The 18,094-nt window shown below is 36.1% G+C and overlaps 1 protein-coding gene across 13 annotated transcripts in view; it reads right to left on the reverse strand.

Annotated features, from left to right (window-relative positions):
* LOC115218343 (transmembrane protein KIAA1109 homolog) overlaps positions 1 to 18,094 on the reverse strand; it is a 275,576-nt gene that overhangs the window by 168,711 nt on the left and 88,771 nt on the right. For all 13 annotated transcript variants that reach the window (XM_029788097.2, XM_029788096.2, XM_036508510.1 and 10 more), the window contains exons 3-8: positions 15,419 to 15,596; positions 13,032 to 13,101; positions 11,176 to 11,366; positions 10,104 to 10,183; positions 8,574 to 8,715; positions 350 to 506 (exon numbers count right to left, since the gene is read on the reverse strand). In XM_029788097.2, the coding sequence (XP_029643957.1) occupies positions 350 to 506; positions 8,574 to 8,715; positions 10,104 to 10,183; positions 11,176 to 11,366; positions 13,032 to 13,101; positions 15,419 to 15,596 (818 nt within the window). The remainder of the gene's footprint in view (positions 1 to 349; positions 507 to 8,573; positions 8,716 to 10,103; positions 10,184 to 11,175; positions 11,367 to 13,031; positions 13,102 to 15,418; positions 15,597 to 18,094) is intronic.

The raw sequence follows: 18,094 nt of genomic DNA on the forward strand, positions 1-18,094 counted from the left end.
AGATATAATTCTAATTCAATATTTAAGAAAGAAGCAGATTTGATTTCAAACGGTGTACTAATAGTTCAGATATTCTAAGTGAGCAGACATTTGCAGTAATCCAAGTTATCTAACGGACAACAGGAACAACAAATTATTCACAGATCAAGATCAAAAGGTCTTTAAGATAATCGTAGTTTGGAGGAGAGTAATATCACTTTTGAATGTGAATAAATAAGACGACCACACTAATACTTCTGTGAGTGTGTTTTATACGAGTGCAAGAGAGAAATGTAAAGAAAACAAAGAGGGAGAGAAAGAAAAATGACTGAAGAGGATAAAAAAACAAGAGTAGAGAAACTCCACTTACAGAATTTTTGGTAAAGAGTATATCCACAGTTGCTTTGGCAATAATACTCATACGAAATTCAAATGCTTTGTACTGCCTCCGCTCACCTGGGCTAGGATCTCTGGTGGGTTGCAAAGGTTGATAGTCTGCAGGAAAGAAAAACTTCCAGAGATGTTCTCTGGAAAGATAGGAAGGAAAGAAAAACAAAACTTAGACAAATAAAGTAGTTTTTGCCATTTTTCTTTCTTTTTTTTTTTTGTGGTTTGCACTGCTTTTTCTTGTTTACATCTCCAAGGCTGTGAATAAAACATTTTATAAAGAAGACCATTTTAAATTTCCACCACAAGGTCCAGTCCTTGTAGTGTGGCAGTCTGTGAGCTTCAATGACCATGAGAGCCCTTCCAAGGGAGCACAAGCCCCTGATAGAGCCTCTCTCATGCTAGACAGGGCAAAGGATAGAGGCCCAACTAATATGGACCATCAGAGGTAAAAATGGGTTCGTGCAGGGCCAACAACCCCACCTAGGAAAAGCAAAGGTACAGCAGCAACATTTATGACAATTGAAAACTAAGACTTGGGAAAGGGAAGAGCTGAAAAAGGCAAGGATTCAACTGGAGAGAAACAAAAAAGACAGGCCAGAATTGAAAAAGAATGGAGGAAAGTGGTCGCTGATCTCTGCTCCATGGGGAGTGAAGGGTTTGACTAGGAAGTCATTTCAAATTTGAAAGATAGGTAAACAATGGCTTCCAAGTTTTCATTATTCTTTTATAAAGGAAACTATTCTTTTTTCCCAGACAAAGTACCATTTTGCAAGTAATATAATAAAACATAACTGAAATGAACACTAACTTTCATCATAGACTTTAATAAACCTTGCATTTAGCAACATTGCCCATCAGCATCAGTATTGTCTGACACAAATCAATGAGGGAGTTTCTAAGTTATTATAAACTTAGAAAATTATTATTTTTAAATCTCACAACTTGAGATATTCAGCAACAGTACTTTGTAGTAAAGTTTGTTTGCCAACATAACATGGCAGTCCTGGTTTAGGACGAATGTTGCTGTAATTTAACCCCAGGAGACATCGTCTCCAGCTGGCTATATGACACGACCTGTGTCCTTATCTGTTCAAAAATATAAGGACACAGATCGTGTTGTATAGCCAGCTGGAGACGATGTCTCCTGGGGCTAAATTACAGCAACATTCGTCCTAAACCATGACTGTCATGCTATGTTGGCAAACAAACTTTATTATCATAGCTTGTTTTAAATAACACCTACATCTACCCTAAATCACACTCCTCCATTTTAAAATTAGGAATGACACAATAGCTAAATGTACCCCAAGGTAGACTATCTAAAAAGAAGCTGCAATGATCATAACTGGAATGCTTTCGATCACAGAGTTACTTGACCAGGGTTGACCCAAGATTTAACAAATAACATTCTACATTTTACTATCCCCCGTTAACGTGGAATGCATTATACACCCCAAATTATTTGAAATTCTGTCTCTTCTCACTTATATTTGAGATCCTTCATCAGCACACATATTTTTAACCCTTTCGTTACCAACCCAGCTGAAACCGGCTCTGGCTCTGTAATACAAATGTCTTGTTTTCCTAAGTTTTGAATTAAAACCTTCCACCAAACCTTAGTCACAATTTATGCTCCAAACATTAGCTGAATGATAACTAAGTTATTTGACTAAATTCTTTGTTATATTTAAAATCAATTGAAAGAAACACAGAGCATCTCAACAGAAATATTGTAACAAAAGGGTTAAAATATATAATAGAGAAACAATTCTTAACCCTTTCATTACCAACCTGGCTGAAACCGGCTCTGGCTCTGTAGTACAAATGTCTTGTTTTCATAAGTTTTGAATTAAAACCTTCCAGCAATCCTTTGTTAGAATTTATGTTCCTAACACTTGCTTAATGATAACTAAGTTATTTTACAAAATCCTTTGCTATATCTAAAATAATTGAGAGAAACACTGAGCAGCTCAAAAGAAATACGGTAACGAAAGGGTTAACAAAGCAGGGGTCATCCATTTACATCAGTTACCCGCATTTCTACAAAAACCTCTTTCTGAACACAGAAACTTATGTCCAACCACTTGCCCAGTTCCCACATTCTACTTTGCATGCAAATTTACATTTCGCACAAAACAGATCGCATTTTACACACTTCTTATCAATCCTAGCAGACCTTCCATATTCAATGCCTACATTACATGCCATGCAGCAGCATCATACTTTTTGCACAGGTTTCATACAGTCCGCGCTTTACAAGGAAAGACAACCTCTTTGATGACAACAAGGGCTGTAATCTCTCCCTGAACGTATTTCATCCACCTATTACATTCAAAATGCCTACGATTAATGTTTGAACAGGAAACATTTATCCATGTTCTACATTAATAGAAAATTGCTTTTATGTGTTTATAACAAAAAAAAAAAAAAATGGTGACACGGAGTGGTTTGTTTACTTGGAAATGATTGAGAGAACAAAAAGTGAAAGCACAAAGAAGAATTATATAAGTAAATAAAAGTATAAATAAGAAACAGGTACATAAATAGAATCAATACATATATACATACATATGTATACATACGTATACACATATGTACATATATACATACATATACACATATATTCATGCATGGGTCCCTGTGCTGGTGGCACGTAAAAAACAACATCCAAACATATGCATATATATACATACATTTATATACATATACATACATATATGCACATATACACATACATATATATATACATATATACACATACATATATATATACATATATACACATATATACAAATATATACAATCATATAAACACACATATATATACATATATACACAAGTATATACATACATACATACACACACATATATATACATACACACACATATATATACATATACACACATGTATACATACATACACAGACATATATACATACATACACATATATACATACATACACACACATATATACATACATTCACACACATATATATACATATACACATATATACATACATACACATATATGTATACACATACACACACATAAATACAAATGCATATATATATATATATATATATATATATATATATATATATATATACAAATGCATATATACATACACAGACACGCATATATACACACACACACAAACACAAACATACACACACACACATATACACACACATATATATACACCTACACAGACATGACAGCCACCCTTATAATCATTAAAATTTATTTGAATCTGAAATTATACATTCAAATTATTTATTGATTGTTATAATGTGAATATTTAATATTTAGCAGACATGCCCTTTGCATTTTTCATTTCAAGGACCCTAATAGGCATGTTAATGATCAGAGAACGAATATTCTCTTGAAGAATTTCTTGCCAAGTTTTATGCAATAATCTTAAAAGATCCGGCTTTGAAGATGCTTTCTTGTTCATTTTATGAAGTGTCCTGTCCGTTATGTCCCAGAGGTGCTAAATAAGGCTCATATCTGGTTACTGGCTGGGCCATGGAAGCTTTTTAATGCCATTCTCATCCAACAGATGTTTGGTCTTTTTAAGCCATGTGACAAGGAACCCCACCTTCCGTAAATAAAGAGTCTTCTTTAATCATTTCACTACGGGAGAAGATCAGAAGGAGTCCTTTCTGCAATATGGACACATATTTATCTGAGTTTATGTTTCCCTCACACTCCACCAGCTCTGATCGACCATTGCTCCAAATTGCTCCACAGACCATCACAGAATTAGCTGCCATGTTTCATTGTTGGCTTCAATCTTTTCACATCAAATTCTTGCTCACAGAGTCTCCAGACCCACATTTGACCACTGTCTGGAAATACAGCAAATCTGGACTCCTCAGAGAATATGACAGTGTCCCAAAATGCTAGTGGCCTCTCCACCATCTCACTGGTCCAATCTTTTCTCCACTTATGTTGGCTGGTTGAAGAAATGGCTTCTTTCTTGCTGCTCTGCCATAGTAACCAAGTTTATGGGGACACCCGACAGCTGTTCTGCGACTGACATCAACTTGTTATGCTATGACAGAGGCCTTGCAACATGAATCATCTTCCACACTTCTCTTAGAAAAGAGAAGGGTCCTGTCAGAGGGCCTTGGTTGATCTGGGCGAGGTAATGTGGACTCCTTCCCCACTCTGTAGAAAGCAGGATCCCAAGGTTTTCTGTGATTTTACGCTGGCTATGTCCACCTTCAATACAGCCTCATTGAAATTCAGGCAGTTCCAAGTGTGTGTGTAATCTTCTACAAAAATTTTTTATTACTTCTTAGCTCATAAATGAGCACAAAAAAACATTCTATACACGGAGTATTGTCTCCATAAAAAATTCTCATATGTTTAGTATATATATATATATATATATATATATATATATATATATACACACACACACACACATACACATTATGTTTATGAATTTGTGTAGCAAAATTCCTAATGTGAAGTGTGTTGAAACAGATGTTGTATTTTGGGATGGTCAGGTTTTTTTTTTGTGCATGTGTCAAATAAACACATGCAATATAGAAAGGAATAAGCAGAGCAAGAGTGCACACAAAGACGGAAAGTGTCATCGAGGAGGTCACAGATGTGTGATGAAAGATTTCCAGACAATATACAGGAGTTGGAATAAGAACAGTAAGAAACGAGTGAAGATTGAATATATGGTGTATGTGTTTATTTGGGAAAAAAAAAACGACCATCCTGAAATACACACACACGCACACATACACAGCCATATACAAACCCATACACACACACAGATGTATATAATGCTTTTTGTTGTATCTTATACTTTAAGCCTAAGCTTTATTCTTGTCCCCTTGTGTGAGAAGTGAAGATGCTTTCTCAAAGAGATTCTCCTAACAATAAAATTCTTTTTCAATTAACTTTGGCACAAACCATAAAATTCTTAGATTTACCAAAACAAAGAAAAAAAAAAGTAATCAATTTGTTTTTCACCATATTTTTAATAGAAAAAAAAAATCACCTTACATAGCCCATACTTTGATAATGTGAAATATTTTAACTCATTTGAAGAATGCTATTAAGCTATGGACATAAATCAAGTCGATTAGATTAGTTTAAACATTAACAAAGGAGGATAAATTATTTGGAAGAAAACAATTTCTAAAAATATCTAAATCTACAAATGAACAATGATGAAACTGGATATAAATAAATGATGTGTAATACAAAGCCATATATGGTGTGATAAAATGTCAAGAATAAATTTGGTAGAGAAAGTGGGCCTTCACTAAGATCCCTGGTGTTAAAGTGCATGGCTTAGTGGTTAGGGTATTTGACACATGAGCATAAGGTTGTGAGTTCGATTCACAGCAGAACGTTGTGCCCTTGAGCAAAACAATATTACACATTGCTCCAGTCCCCTCAGCTGGCAAAAATGTGCTGTACCTGTATTTCAAAGGACCGGTCTTGTCCTATTCTGTGTCACATTGAAATTCCCTGAGAACTATGTTAAAGGTATACACGTGTCTGTGGAGCACTCAGCCACTTGCACATTAATTTCACAACTGGAACACTCATCTTCATGACTGACAGAGTGCCCAGACAATACATTTCCCTTCATTTACGGTCTTCAGCCATCAAGAAAGATGCTCAAAACTAAATAACCATAATCCAAATTACAACAGAAAAACTGTCAAAAGACTAAATGATGATGATTACCATCATCATCATCGTCCTAATTCAACCCTACCACAGCTGGAGTTAGTCTTTGGGACTCCATAATAGTCTTCATCATACTGGTCATTGCTGCCATTTTCAAAGCATTATTTTAAGGCCAGATGCCCTTCTTGACACCAGTGTTTCATAGTTAATACTAAGAGAATTCACTTTCCATCAAATAAAACTACAGCCCATACAGTAATAATAACAAATGTCAAGTATTCTTCCTACTAAAACAAAATCAGGTTTTGTAAAAATATTAATGATATATTCTGAAATCAGATGTGCTTGTAGATCAATAAACCGTGATGAATCTATGAAACAGAAATACTGGAAACATCGAGTTTACTTCAACAAAGATCAAGTTTTTATCTGAACATGCTGCAACAACCAAAAATAACAATCGGCTTTTAAAATATTGTGTATGTTTTAAATTGAAACAAATGATACTGATTTACCTAAGAGATACTAGAAGCAAGTCAATCAATAGTGTGTGAGTGAGAGTGTGTGTGTGTGTTGTGTGTGTGTGTGTGTGTGTGTGTGTGTGTGTGTGTGTGTGTGTGTGTGTGAGTCTGTCTGTGTGTGTGTGTGTATGTATATGCACACACACATACACCAAAGAATTCAAATGAGCAATGTCAAGCCATAATTGGGTATGAGCCAAAGTACAGTATTGCTAAAGTTATTTTAAACCTAAACATTTGAAAGAAAGTACTCACTGTTCTAAAACAATATTGTTGATATAAATATTGTTTTCAATAACATTTCCACATTAGCCAGAATATTTGTGTGTGTGTGTGTTGATGTAATTAAATCAATTACTTTATGAATCTCTTTAATATCTGCCCTCTTCCATTCACAACAGGGTAAATTAGATTTACTTCCCAACATTCTCACATTCTACTCCAAAGTTGGCTCTTCCTCAATGCTGAATCTGAGGTTTATATTTCACATTTATAGGAATATTTTGTTAACACCAGCATCTAGTTTACTGTCACCAACTGCTTCTTCTCACTCATTATTTGGTACGAGGCATTTCGGTGCTGCCTATTTGACACTGACTTATATTTAACACCAGATGCTATAATGCTTCTTTCGTTTTAATGCTTTTCTCTCCCCCACTCCATCGATGAGTGTGAATATATCTGCCTTTATGTGTTTGAGGAACGGGAAAGTGTCCATGTCATGTTCAATTAATAAGTTGCAACGGCTCTCTTTTACTCTCCCACTCGCTCCATTTGTGTCTGTGTGTTTGCCTCCAGTGCCAAAAAGTACTGTTGCCAAAACAGGTTCCGTGTCCAGTCAGCTGTACCTAATTACCAGCATCCAAACAGCCACACAGCAACTGTCTCATTCCATCGTTAAGCGCATCATCATTATCAGTATTTAATCAATTATTCACGTCATCTGTGGCAACACATGCTTGCAACCATCTTGAGCCAGCCCTGACCGGCAGAGATATGTAATTTTCATTACATTAAACTCAGTAAGCCTACCTGTAAATAGGTAATGTGGGGATGCACAACTCATAGCCATCGACATTAAGATGTACCAAATAATTAGAAATATTTGAACGATCTCAAATCTACAAATGGTTAATTGGAGAGGTGACAGACACCCCCAGGGCTAAATATAACAACCTAAGACATGCTAAAACAACAATGCTTCAAAAGTTGCTCTTGCGTTGACAGAAACAATCATCAATATGTTTAATGATGGGAAATAAAACCAAGTATTTTAATAATGATATAACTCATGATAAAGGTATGGGAACACCCCCTCATTTGATGTCATCATTTCTGCAGAACACTTAAGACAGTATTCTGTCCTCGTTTTGTTCATTCAACACTATACACAACATAAAGCAAATAGGATTCTTTTTTTTCCCATACGTTTCACAAATTAGCTCATTTTTCAAAATACAATACATTTGTCCTTCCCCCCTTGTTAATTATTTTAATGAAGTATTGTATTTCCTTAATGCAAATAAATGATCATGTGACCAAGAGTCATTTCCAGAAAGTTACAATAGTAACCATGTACAATTTAACATGCACACAGAAATGAGTGGCAGTTAAAAGTTTAAAGAGAAGAATCGAATTGAATTGTGCTGTTAGAAGTTTATGGTAATTGGCTTGGTTTGCACAGTTATAAGCACCAAACTTTATCTTAGTTTTCCTCAGTAAATTTAACCTTCCGTAATTATATTTCCATGACCTCACTTTCAGGTGCACACAGCAGTTTCATTATACACAAAAAAAAAATGCTTCCCATGTCCAACCAATGCATATTCCATGGGAGAAATAAAAGACTATCGATAAATATAAGAACATGTGTTTGGTGTAACAGACAACCTTGTGTCATGAGAGCCAGAATCGGACATCTTCACTCTGTCTCTTATTTACAACTGCCACTGGACTCTGCATAGAAAGAAAGAAAGGTTATAAACCAAAGAAACCAGACATGAAAATCTTTCATACAAACCTCTGTCGGTCTGCCCAGGAACCATAGTTGAAATCTGTATTTTTGCCACACTTCAGATCAAATCCAAAGCAAGGATATGTCCTTCTCACGATAACTTCACCATCTGCCAAATGTACTAACTCTGGTTCATGAGGGACTAAGCCTAAATAATAGTAAAATTTAAAAAAAAACATTTCTAACTTTAGTACAAAGCCACACATTTTGAAGAAGGGTCATCAATATAATTCATTCAGTATCTTAATGTCCCTGAAAGTAGGAGAGGGAAAGTTGACCTCAATATGATTTGAACTCAGAATTTCAAGGGATAGAAGAGCACAAGGCATTTAGCCTAATATTACCACCATTGCTGCTAATAAATTGCCTTTATAATTTAAGCACAAGGTCAGCAATTAGGAAGGGAGATGGCTAGTTGGTTATATCAGCCCCAGTATCTGTCTGGTACTTTATGAACTTCAGAGGGATAAAATGCAACATTGACTTCAGTGAGATGTGAACACAGAACAGCAAGAACTGGAATAAATAGCCAAGTCATTTTCTTCTGACACTAATCCATTCTAACAACTCATTGGCCTTTTAATAAAATCAATTTGCAATATAAACTCACCTCAGAATCATAGTCAAATGAATTTAAAAGGTAAACATCAACCAGATGAGACTTTGGCATTTCATAGTATCACAGAGGCTGCATTGTGTACATATAAAGCCACAAGGGCTAAGTCCACCTTGCTCTCTGCAAGTGACAAGTGTTTCCTTGGACTGATGCAGGAGTTCAGTTTTTGCCATGGAAAAGCTACTTTTGATAGAGTTCAAAGGAAACATTGCTTCATTCATTTATCGTTATGAAAACTGTAGTTGATTACCAGCCCTTAAAATTGATTGTAATTCAGGGGAAATTAGAACACACTACTTCAGATTTACAAACATGTAAAATAAAGTTATTCTCATCGGTCTTTCTTTCTTGAGGATATCAGTAATACAACTGAAAAAGTATTAGCCAGGGAATCAAAATTTGAAAGTGTATTTAGTTCTTTAAGAACTTACAGCCATATCGTAGCACCCAGCTCAACCGAATGATGCCATAGGTTTTGCATTTCTAATTCTCCCAGGACTCTCAGCAACAAGAAATAATATTCTGTTGCTTTTCCCTTTTGATTAAAATTCCCTTCAAAATCAGGAACACATTAGTTAAGGCTGCTCAGAAAGCCACAGAAGATATTTGGGTCAGTCAAGTCTTTCCACTCCCCATTACCACTGCACTTTCTTTCAGAGTTTGACTAACAAGAGGCTTCACTCTTATTTCATAGTTGAGTAACATGATGAACATTAAGAAGGGTTTTGAACTGTAAAACCAATTGCTCAAAGAATACGTGCAAAGCATTAAAATTTTACAACTGTCTTATTAATCAAAGTCATACTAACAATCCTTTCACTACGTGAGATCAATACAACAAATTAACGAGAAACTGATTGGATTGGATAATTAAATTATTAGTCATGATGGGGCAGAATTAGGATTAGTGAAACACCTACCTGGTTCATCCATATAATAATACATTTCAACATCTCTAGACTGAAGCACCACAAATCCCTCACCCATGTTGCGAGGAGGTCTAAAAGGAAAACAAAGCAGAAAGAATCGGTTCAGCTTTAAGAATATGCCATGAAAGTTTTAAGACAAGAATTTTAGAGGAAAGGATATGGAGTGGGGGGGGGGGATATTAACTCTTAATCTTTTCTAAGAGTATTAATGATTTACACTATTACAGCTCTTGGAAAATTATGAGTGACATTAGTTAACATTTTCTTTCATAAGTTAGTCAGAGGCCAATGACCTCTAAGACTGGTGAAACTGATGTCACTGTTCAATCTGAACAATGGCTACAACCAAAGATATCAAAATAGACTCATGGGGTCAGGTTACTAATAAGTCTATCTACTTGAAAATATTTGACAAACATGCATTAAAAACACCCCATTATCGATAATTAGGTGCTAGATCAATTATTTCCATTTATTCATTTCCTGAGTAGAATTGTCGATTGAACTGATATCAGTTTATTATAATTGCAACCTATTTAATCAGGGAACATTTGAAGGTAACATCAACCCCCCAACAGAAACTGAACCCTCAATAGTCCCAAACTAATTACAAGCAAGGCATTTGCTCCACTGCCTTGGCTATTTTCACCACACTAACAAAAAAAGAGACTCATTATAATCTTAACAATGAATAATTGCAGCATCGTGCTATCTTAAAAGAAAATTCAGGCAATTATCTATTGATTTTAATATGGATGGTGAGGAGGCCAAATAAAGCAATTTTTGATTTCTTTCTGACATGAAAAATAGAAAGCATATCAAGATAAATTAATGGGTTTTTCTTTTATAAAGTAACAATTATTTTATATTTATAACAGATCTTTGCAAAAATTCTTTTTTTCATTTTATATATATTTTTTTTGAAAAGCTGCATTTCAATTTTATGAAGTATTAATTTCCTTAAAATACTAATCAATATAAATGTAATAGCAGAATAATTTGCACTAAAGAGCAAGGAGGATGTTCAGAAAAGAGAAAAAAAACCATTAAACAGACAACTCACACATCAATGGGGCCGTTGTATTTAGGGCTGGGCACCAACATAACTCGTGCATTTTCAGCTCGACACTTCATTACGTGCATGAACTGATCAAACGGTGTAGAGGCAGGTTTTGTTGTATATACAATATGAGCTTCATCAAAATTTACAGTTAATGTAGTAGGAATGAGGTAATTCCCAAAAATTATTCTAGCCTGGAAAACAAAAAGAGGGGAAAAAAACATTATTTTGATATAATCATCATCATCATCATCATCATCATAACATCCACTTTTCTGTGTTCACATGGGCCAGAGAGAGTTTGTTGAGGTAGATTGGCCAAATGCCCTTCCAATCACCAGTACTCACTTTCCAGGTAAGGTGGTATTTCCCAATGAGAAGACAAGTTTTCAAAAATATTGGAAATGAATGACATCCACTAGCATAACATCAACACTCATTTACAACAATCATGTGATGTCGTGCTGGCCTGACTGGCTCCCGTGCCAGTGGCATGTAAAAAGCATCATTCAAGTGTGATCGATGCCAGTAACACCTGACTGGCCCTCATGCTGGTGGCACATAAAAAGCACCCACTACACTCTCAGAGTGGTTGGCATTAGGAAAGGCATCCAGCTGTAGAAACCTTGCCAGATCAGACTGGAGCTTGGTACAGCCTTCTGGCTTGCCAGTCCTCAGTCAAACTGTCTAACCCATGCCAACATGGAAAATAGACATTAAACGATGATATCACACACACACACACAGAGAGAGAGAGAGGCTTCTTTCAGTTTCCCTCTTCCAAATCCACTCACAAGGCTTTGACCAATCCTGGGCAGAGAGAGAACTGAGTTGCTTTATATATATATATATATATATATATATACTTGATATTCTGTTACTTATTTTGATTTTATTCACCTACTTTAGGCTGTGCGCATAATATCGTACTGACTTGGTGCTTCAACTTAAGTACCTAATTCAACTTATATCTATCGTCATTTAACGACTGGCTTCCATGCTAGCACATGAGAACACTTGTATCTTGTAGTCCCAGTGCTGAAATTAAAGAAAAATTATTTTTAGAAGCTGTTATCTCTAAATGAATAAGCTATAAAGAATAGCAGCAACTTGGTGTGTTCAGCTACAAGCCAAGAGGGACAAACTGTCAAAGCATCAGTCGCTCTGTGGCAAGTTTGTGGTCAAGCCTGTAACAGTGGAGACCCTCTGTGTTTTCAGTCCCCACACCGCATCCCCGCTCACCAATGATTGGGACAGATATGGCTAACCACAAATATGAGCCCCGTGACTTGGAGTAAATGTTCTAGCACATCTCCCTTGCCATCCCCCAGGGCAACGTTTTTTCCGTTTATATATTTGTTGTGCAAGATTTTTTATGTGAAGTCGTGTGTTGAAACAGACATTGTTGTATTTCGGAATGGTCATTTTGCCAGTTTAGCCAATAAAAACAACGTCTTTTCCATTTTGTCCATTAGGACTGTGATGTGGACCGACAAACCTTTCAAGATATTTCTTTGTTGTGAAGAAGAGGAAAGATATGATGATTTAGGCAGGGCCCCTTGTCAAAGTCACAGGCTGCCCATTGGACACAAGCCCACATCTCCTGTGTCAGTTAACAACATTGAAAAAAACGTGTTCTCTCTCGAAAGAATGGCTTTGTTCAAGGTATCATATTCTTGTCTCCTTATGGCATATGAACTTAATCCAGATTTGCAAGTTTTATGAAATTGTCTTTTGCCAATCAGACCAACACTGGTCTCCACAGGATCTTGTTTGGAAATATAAAAAGTTAAATACTATCTTTTTTTTTTTTATGGAGAAAAATTTAAAATAAAACAAAACAGAGTTTTTATACTCACAGAATTAATGTCTACTTTTATCACAGGTATTAAATCTCTCCAGTGAAGAGATCTTTTTGGTTCTACATTGCTGCAACAGAAAGAGAAAAACAATGCTAGAGAGAGGGAAAGAGATCGGCACAAAAAGAAAAGAAAATACAAGAAAGTTACTTGATTTTACATCTGTAGCAAACAACAATGTGTACAGGAGTACATGTGACCATGTGTGTGTGACTCCATGTAGAATATTAAAAACTAACAATGAAAACAAAGATATTTCAACTCAAAGTTATGGATGTGAATCATAATTTGAATATAACAGTCAATTTAGCAGGCAGGTGTTAAAACAACAACAGAGTTTGTGTTCGTTTAAAATAGCTTCAAAACAAAACATTAGCTGGAATTAGTGTTGATGATGAGCAAAGAAAAACAATAAAGTAATGATGGGTCAAAACAATATTTGTTTTAAGTATTACCACAAGTAAGTTATACCTGATGTGCACAGGCAGGGCTGGTGACTGAAAAATCTACTTTTGCAACTATATGGTCCCAAGTTCAATCCCACAACACAGACATTGACTAAGTGGTTGGCTGATCAATACCTTCTCAACAATTTGATAGGAAAAAAAAACTATGTAGAAATCAGGCAGAATCATTAGCACAACTCTTTATATTTTGAGTTCAAATTCTAATGAAGTCGACTTTGCCTGTCATCATTTTGACGTCAATAACATAAATACCAGTTGAATGCTGGGGTTGATGTAATTGACTAACCCCCTCGTCCCACAAACTGCTGGCCTTGTGCCAAAATTTGAAACCATTATTAGAGGTAATAGCTTCATGAATCAACTCTGATTGAAGAGATCTATGGCTTGAGACATTGCAACCATGACCATCCCAACTTTGGAAGTATATATATATAGGACAACATTGTCTCATTACTCTTTCCTTTCAGGTGATATGGTAGTGATGGGTGTAATCTGAAGGTGATATGGCTGCTATTTCTAACAGGTTGAGTGACTACAAAGATGTGCCTCGTTGACTCAGAAAAATCACATTAAATTGGTTGAAAAGTATAAACTTTTTTACTCAGTAAACTAACAAGAGCAATTCCTTAACGATACTTTGGAAAATAATTTCGGGGAAATGAGCAAGAGACAGGCGCATTCTTCATGTTTTTTTTTCTTTAGTATAATTAACAATTAGTGTAATTAACAATAGTATGAACTACTTCATCAAGGAATTGAATTGCATTATATACCCACTACATATGCCAAAGAAGGAGCCTCTACATTGTCACTCATGTTGCTAAAAATAATGACCTAATTCCCTTTAAATTGCATGTCTTTTACCTTAAAAAAATGAAGGACATATTGGACAATGCATTTCCCAAACCATGTACAAAAATAAGGGATAGTCATGGTTGGAATGCCTTTGAACATAGGTCTGCTCTATCAGGAGTAACAATGTTTCCGATGTATTAAAAAAGAAGCTTTGGTAGGCAGAGTTACAGATTTTTCACAGAGGTTGTGATCCCCGTGCCAGTGGCACATAAAAATCACCATCGGAATGTGGCCAAAGCCAGGGCTGCCTTGACTGGCTTCCATGCTGGTGGCACATAAAAAGCACCCACTACACTCTCGGAGTGGTAGGCATTAGGAATGGCAACCAGCTGTAGAAACACTGCCAGATCAGACTGGAGCCTGGTGCAGCCTCCTGGCTTCCCAGACCCCAGTCGAACCGTCCAACCCATGCCAGCATGGAAAACAGGTGATGATGATGATGATGATGTGGCTCACAGAAACAAACACACGCACACACATACATAACTGTTTTTGGCTTTATTTCATTTCCTCTCAGACTTATCTTTGTGCAATTTACTGTAAGTAGTCAGACACACATCTTTTTTGAACTGAAGCTGCTTGATGACCTCACTGGTACTGGTACCACATAAAAAAGCACCCATCCTGGTGCCATGTAGAAAAGTACCTGTGCTGGTGTCACATAAAAAAGCATCCATTTCACTCTGTAAACTGTTTGGCATTAGGAAGGACATCCAGCAGTAGAAAGCATGTCAAAACAGACAACTGGAGCCTGGTGCAGCGGGCCAGCCCTAGTGAAACCCTCCAACCCATGCCAGCATGGAAAACGGACATTAAATGATGATGATATCATTACCAATCTAATACTAGTGACAGTAATTGTTTTTTAATAGACAAGAGGTCAGTTTTTTTTTTAAAAAAAGAGAACTATAAAGGTGAGATCTTCATGCCTGGTGTAGGTCGAACAAATGAAAACCAAGAATCAAAATTAACCCAAGAAACACAATTGAGCAGTTTGGTAACAAACCAATCAATTCCATTCCATGGTATTCGGAACAGCTGTAAGAGCGGTTGGACCTGACTTACTTTTTATTATCTTCTATAGTTTCGACACCGGTATCTTCTTCTTTCTCCTCTTCAGGAATCATGTCTGGTTCCAAACCAAAGAGTTTCTCCAGTAAAGAATACCGAAACGATCGATTATAAACATGAAATTCAAAACCTTCCAAGAATAATGATAACCGAGTTTCACAATGAGATAAATCTGAAAAGAGAAAAGAAAGGGAAAAAGGTATTTGTTTAAAGAGAATTCAGTGAGGTTGGCTGCAGAACAATGTATATATATTGGTGAAATATTCAATGGTTGAAGGAGAGAGAGAGACAGCGAGGGAGAGAGAGGGAGAGAGAGGGGAGAGAGTGATAGAGAGAGAGAGGGAGATAGAGAGAGGAAGAGAAAGAGAGAGAGAGAGGGACAGACAGACAGACAGAGAGAAAGAGAGAGAGAGAGGGGAACCAGAGAGGGAGAGAGAGAAAGAGTGTAACAAAGAAAGTGTGTGTGTGTGTGTGTGTGTAACAGAGAGAGAGAAACATTGTAACAGAGAGAGTGCGTGTGTGTAACAGAGAGAGAGAAAGAGAGATAATGGAACACAGAGAGAGAGAGAGAGAGATATAGTGGAACACAGAGAGAGTGGAACACAGAGAGAGTGGAACACAGAGAGAGTGGAACAGAGGGAGAGAGTGTGGAACAGCAAAAGAGAAGGGAAGGGAGAGAGAGACAAACAGACAGCTTTAGAGAAAATTGTATTAGAAAATCAGAAAGAAATAAGAAAGGAAATGTGTTGAAGTGATTTTAAGTATGTTTTATGGAGAGAAATCTTCTATGTGGTAAACCTTGAGACAATATTGCCAAATGTCCTGGCAGCAGCAGGAGAACCAAACAATATTGTTTGCATGAGTATTTTAATTTTCAAAACACAGACACATATAGAGGCATATACAGATTTTTAGATGAACAAAACAAAGAATATACGACTCAATATGTTCGGTTGAGGTTTTAAGAATTTACTAACAGGGTAACTCAGCACACTCTCTCTCTCTCTCTCTCTCTCTCTCTCTCTCTCTCTCTCTCTCTTCTCTCTAAAAAGCACCCAGTACACTCTGTAAAGTGTTTAGCATTAAGAAGGGCCTCCAACTGTAGAATCCTTGCCAAAAGAGACAATTGGAGAATGGAGCAGCTCTCCAGCAGCTGTCAAACAGTCCAACCCATGGCAGCATAGAAAAAATGGTGTTAAATAAAGATGATAAAACACATATACTGTCTGTCTATCTGCGTGTATGTATGCATACACACACACACACACACACTTTGAAGTTAAGTATCAACATTAAAAAAAAAAATTGTTTCTATAATCTTGTAACTATTTCCTTTTATTTCTGCTTCCAGTGAAGTGGTGGCGAAGATGGTTGAATGGTTAGTGTTCCATTGAAAGAAAAATGATAATGAAGTGGAACCAATAAAAACAGAATTCATAAATCAAAGTTCTAATATAGCTTTCGAAAACAGAAATCAATTAAAAAAAAAAAAAAAAAAGCATCCACAGCTACACACAAAACAAACACAAGCAGATACTCTATCTGACCTACCCAACATTTTCAAAATGTTTTGCATTTAAAAAGTGTGAAAAAAAAAAATGTAGAAAATTGATCAGCTGACTAACCAGACTTAAAAGTATAAAAATAATTTCTTTTTAGTTTTTCAGCTGTAAGTATAAACAGGAAGAACATGAGAGATTTATTTTATATATATATATATATATATGAAGTATCAATTTATTTTTTATTGAATCAATTTATTTTTTATTGTTCCTCTTAATTTTGGAGCATTTGATGAAATATATTTGGGGTGGAATCAGGGTGAGATTGGCAAAATGGCTTTGTATGTTTTTTTCTGATCCAGCAATTTTATATTTTATCTATTTATGTTTTTAACTTTTCTCTCCATAATAGAAAATATATAATTATCTTATCCTTAATTTTAAGCCGATATTCCAGTGAAGATTTTGCACACAATGGATATAGGCTTTCCTCCATGGAATCATACACATTAACAACAATTTCATCAACTATTTTGTTTCTTGTTTGTTTGTTTTTTTTTTTCAATTTCTTCCCCCCCCCCCATATTTAGCATTAACCATAATAACCTCGACCCAGCACTGCTATCTTCCACTGCAAATTAGATACACGATCTTTATATGGTTAGCCAGGCTACTAGAAATAGCAGCCAAATTTACCTCAAAAAACACATCTTAAAAAAGCAACAATATATTGGATGATCTAGTCCTAGCTATGCTATACATGAAATAATGATGGACGTTGGTCATGGCTGGTATACCTGTCATCAAGAATCTGCTTGAGCAGAACTGATCTAGGGACAAACATCAACTAGAATAGCAAGATGATGGCCCTCATTCTACCCACCAGAAGAGGGCTGCAGACCAGCCATGGCTTAACTGATACTGTCGCTGTTGTTATAGTTGAGAGAAAAAAATATTTCAAGGACACTCAAAGCCTCACTGAACAGCTTCGAGATCAACCCTGGACACCTGAAAAATGCAAGCACAAGACCACCTTGGCTGGCAAAGTTGTACCAACAGAAGTTTCCACCTCCTGTGAATAGAATCGGATTGCAAGGGCACAAAGACATGAACTACCCAAGTCTAGAGCCAACTCCTTGCCTCCAGTCTCAACAGACTACCAGTGCCC

The sequence above is a fragment of the Octopus sinensis genome, linkage group LG13 (assembly GCF_006345805.1).
Source record: "Octopus sinensis linkage group LG13, ASM634580v1, whole genome shotgun sequence".
Taxonomy (NCBI): Eukaryota; Metazoa; Mollusca; class Cephalopoda; order Octopoda; family Octopodidae; genus Octopus; species Octopus sinensis.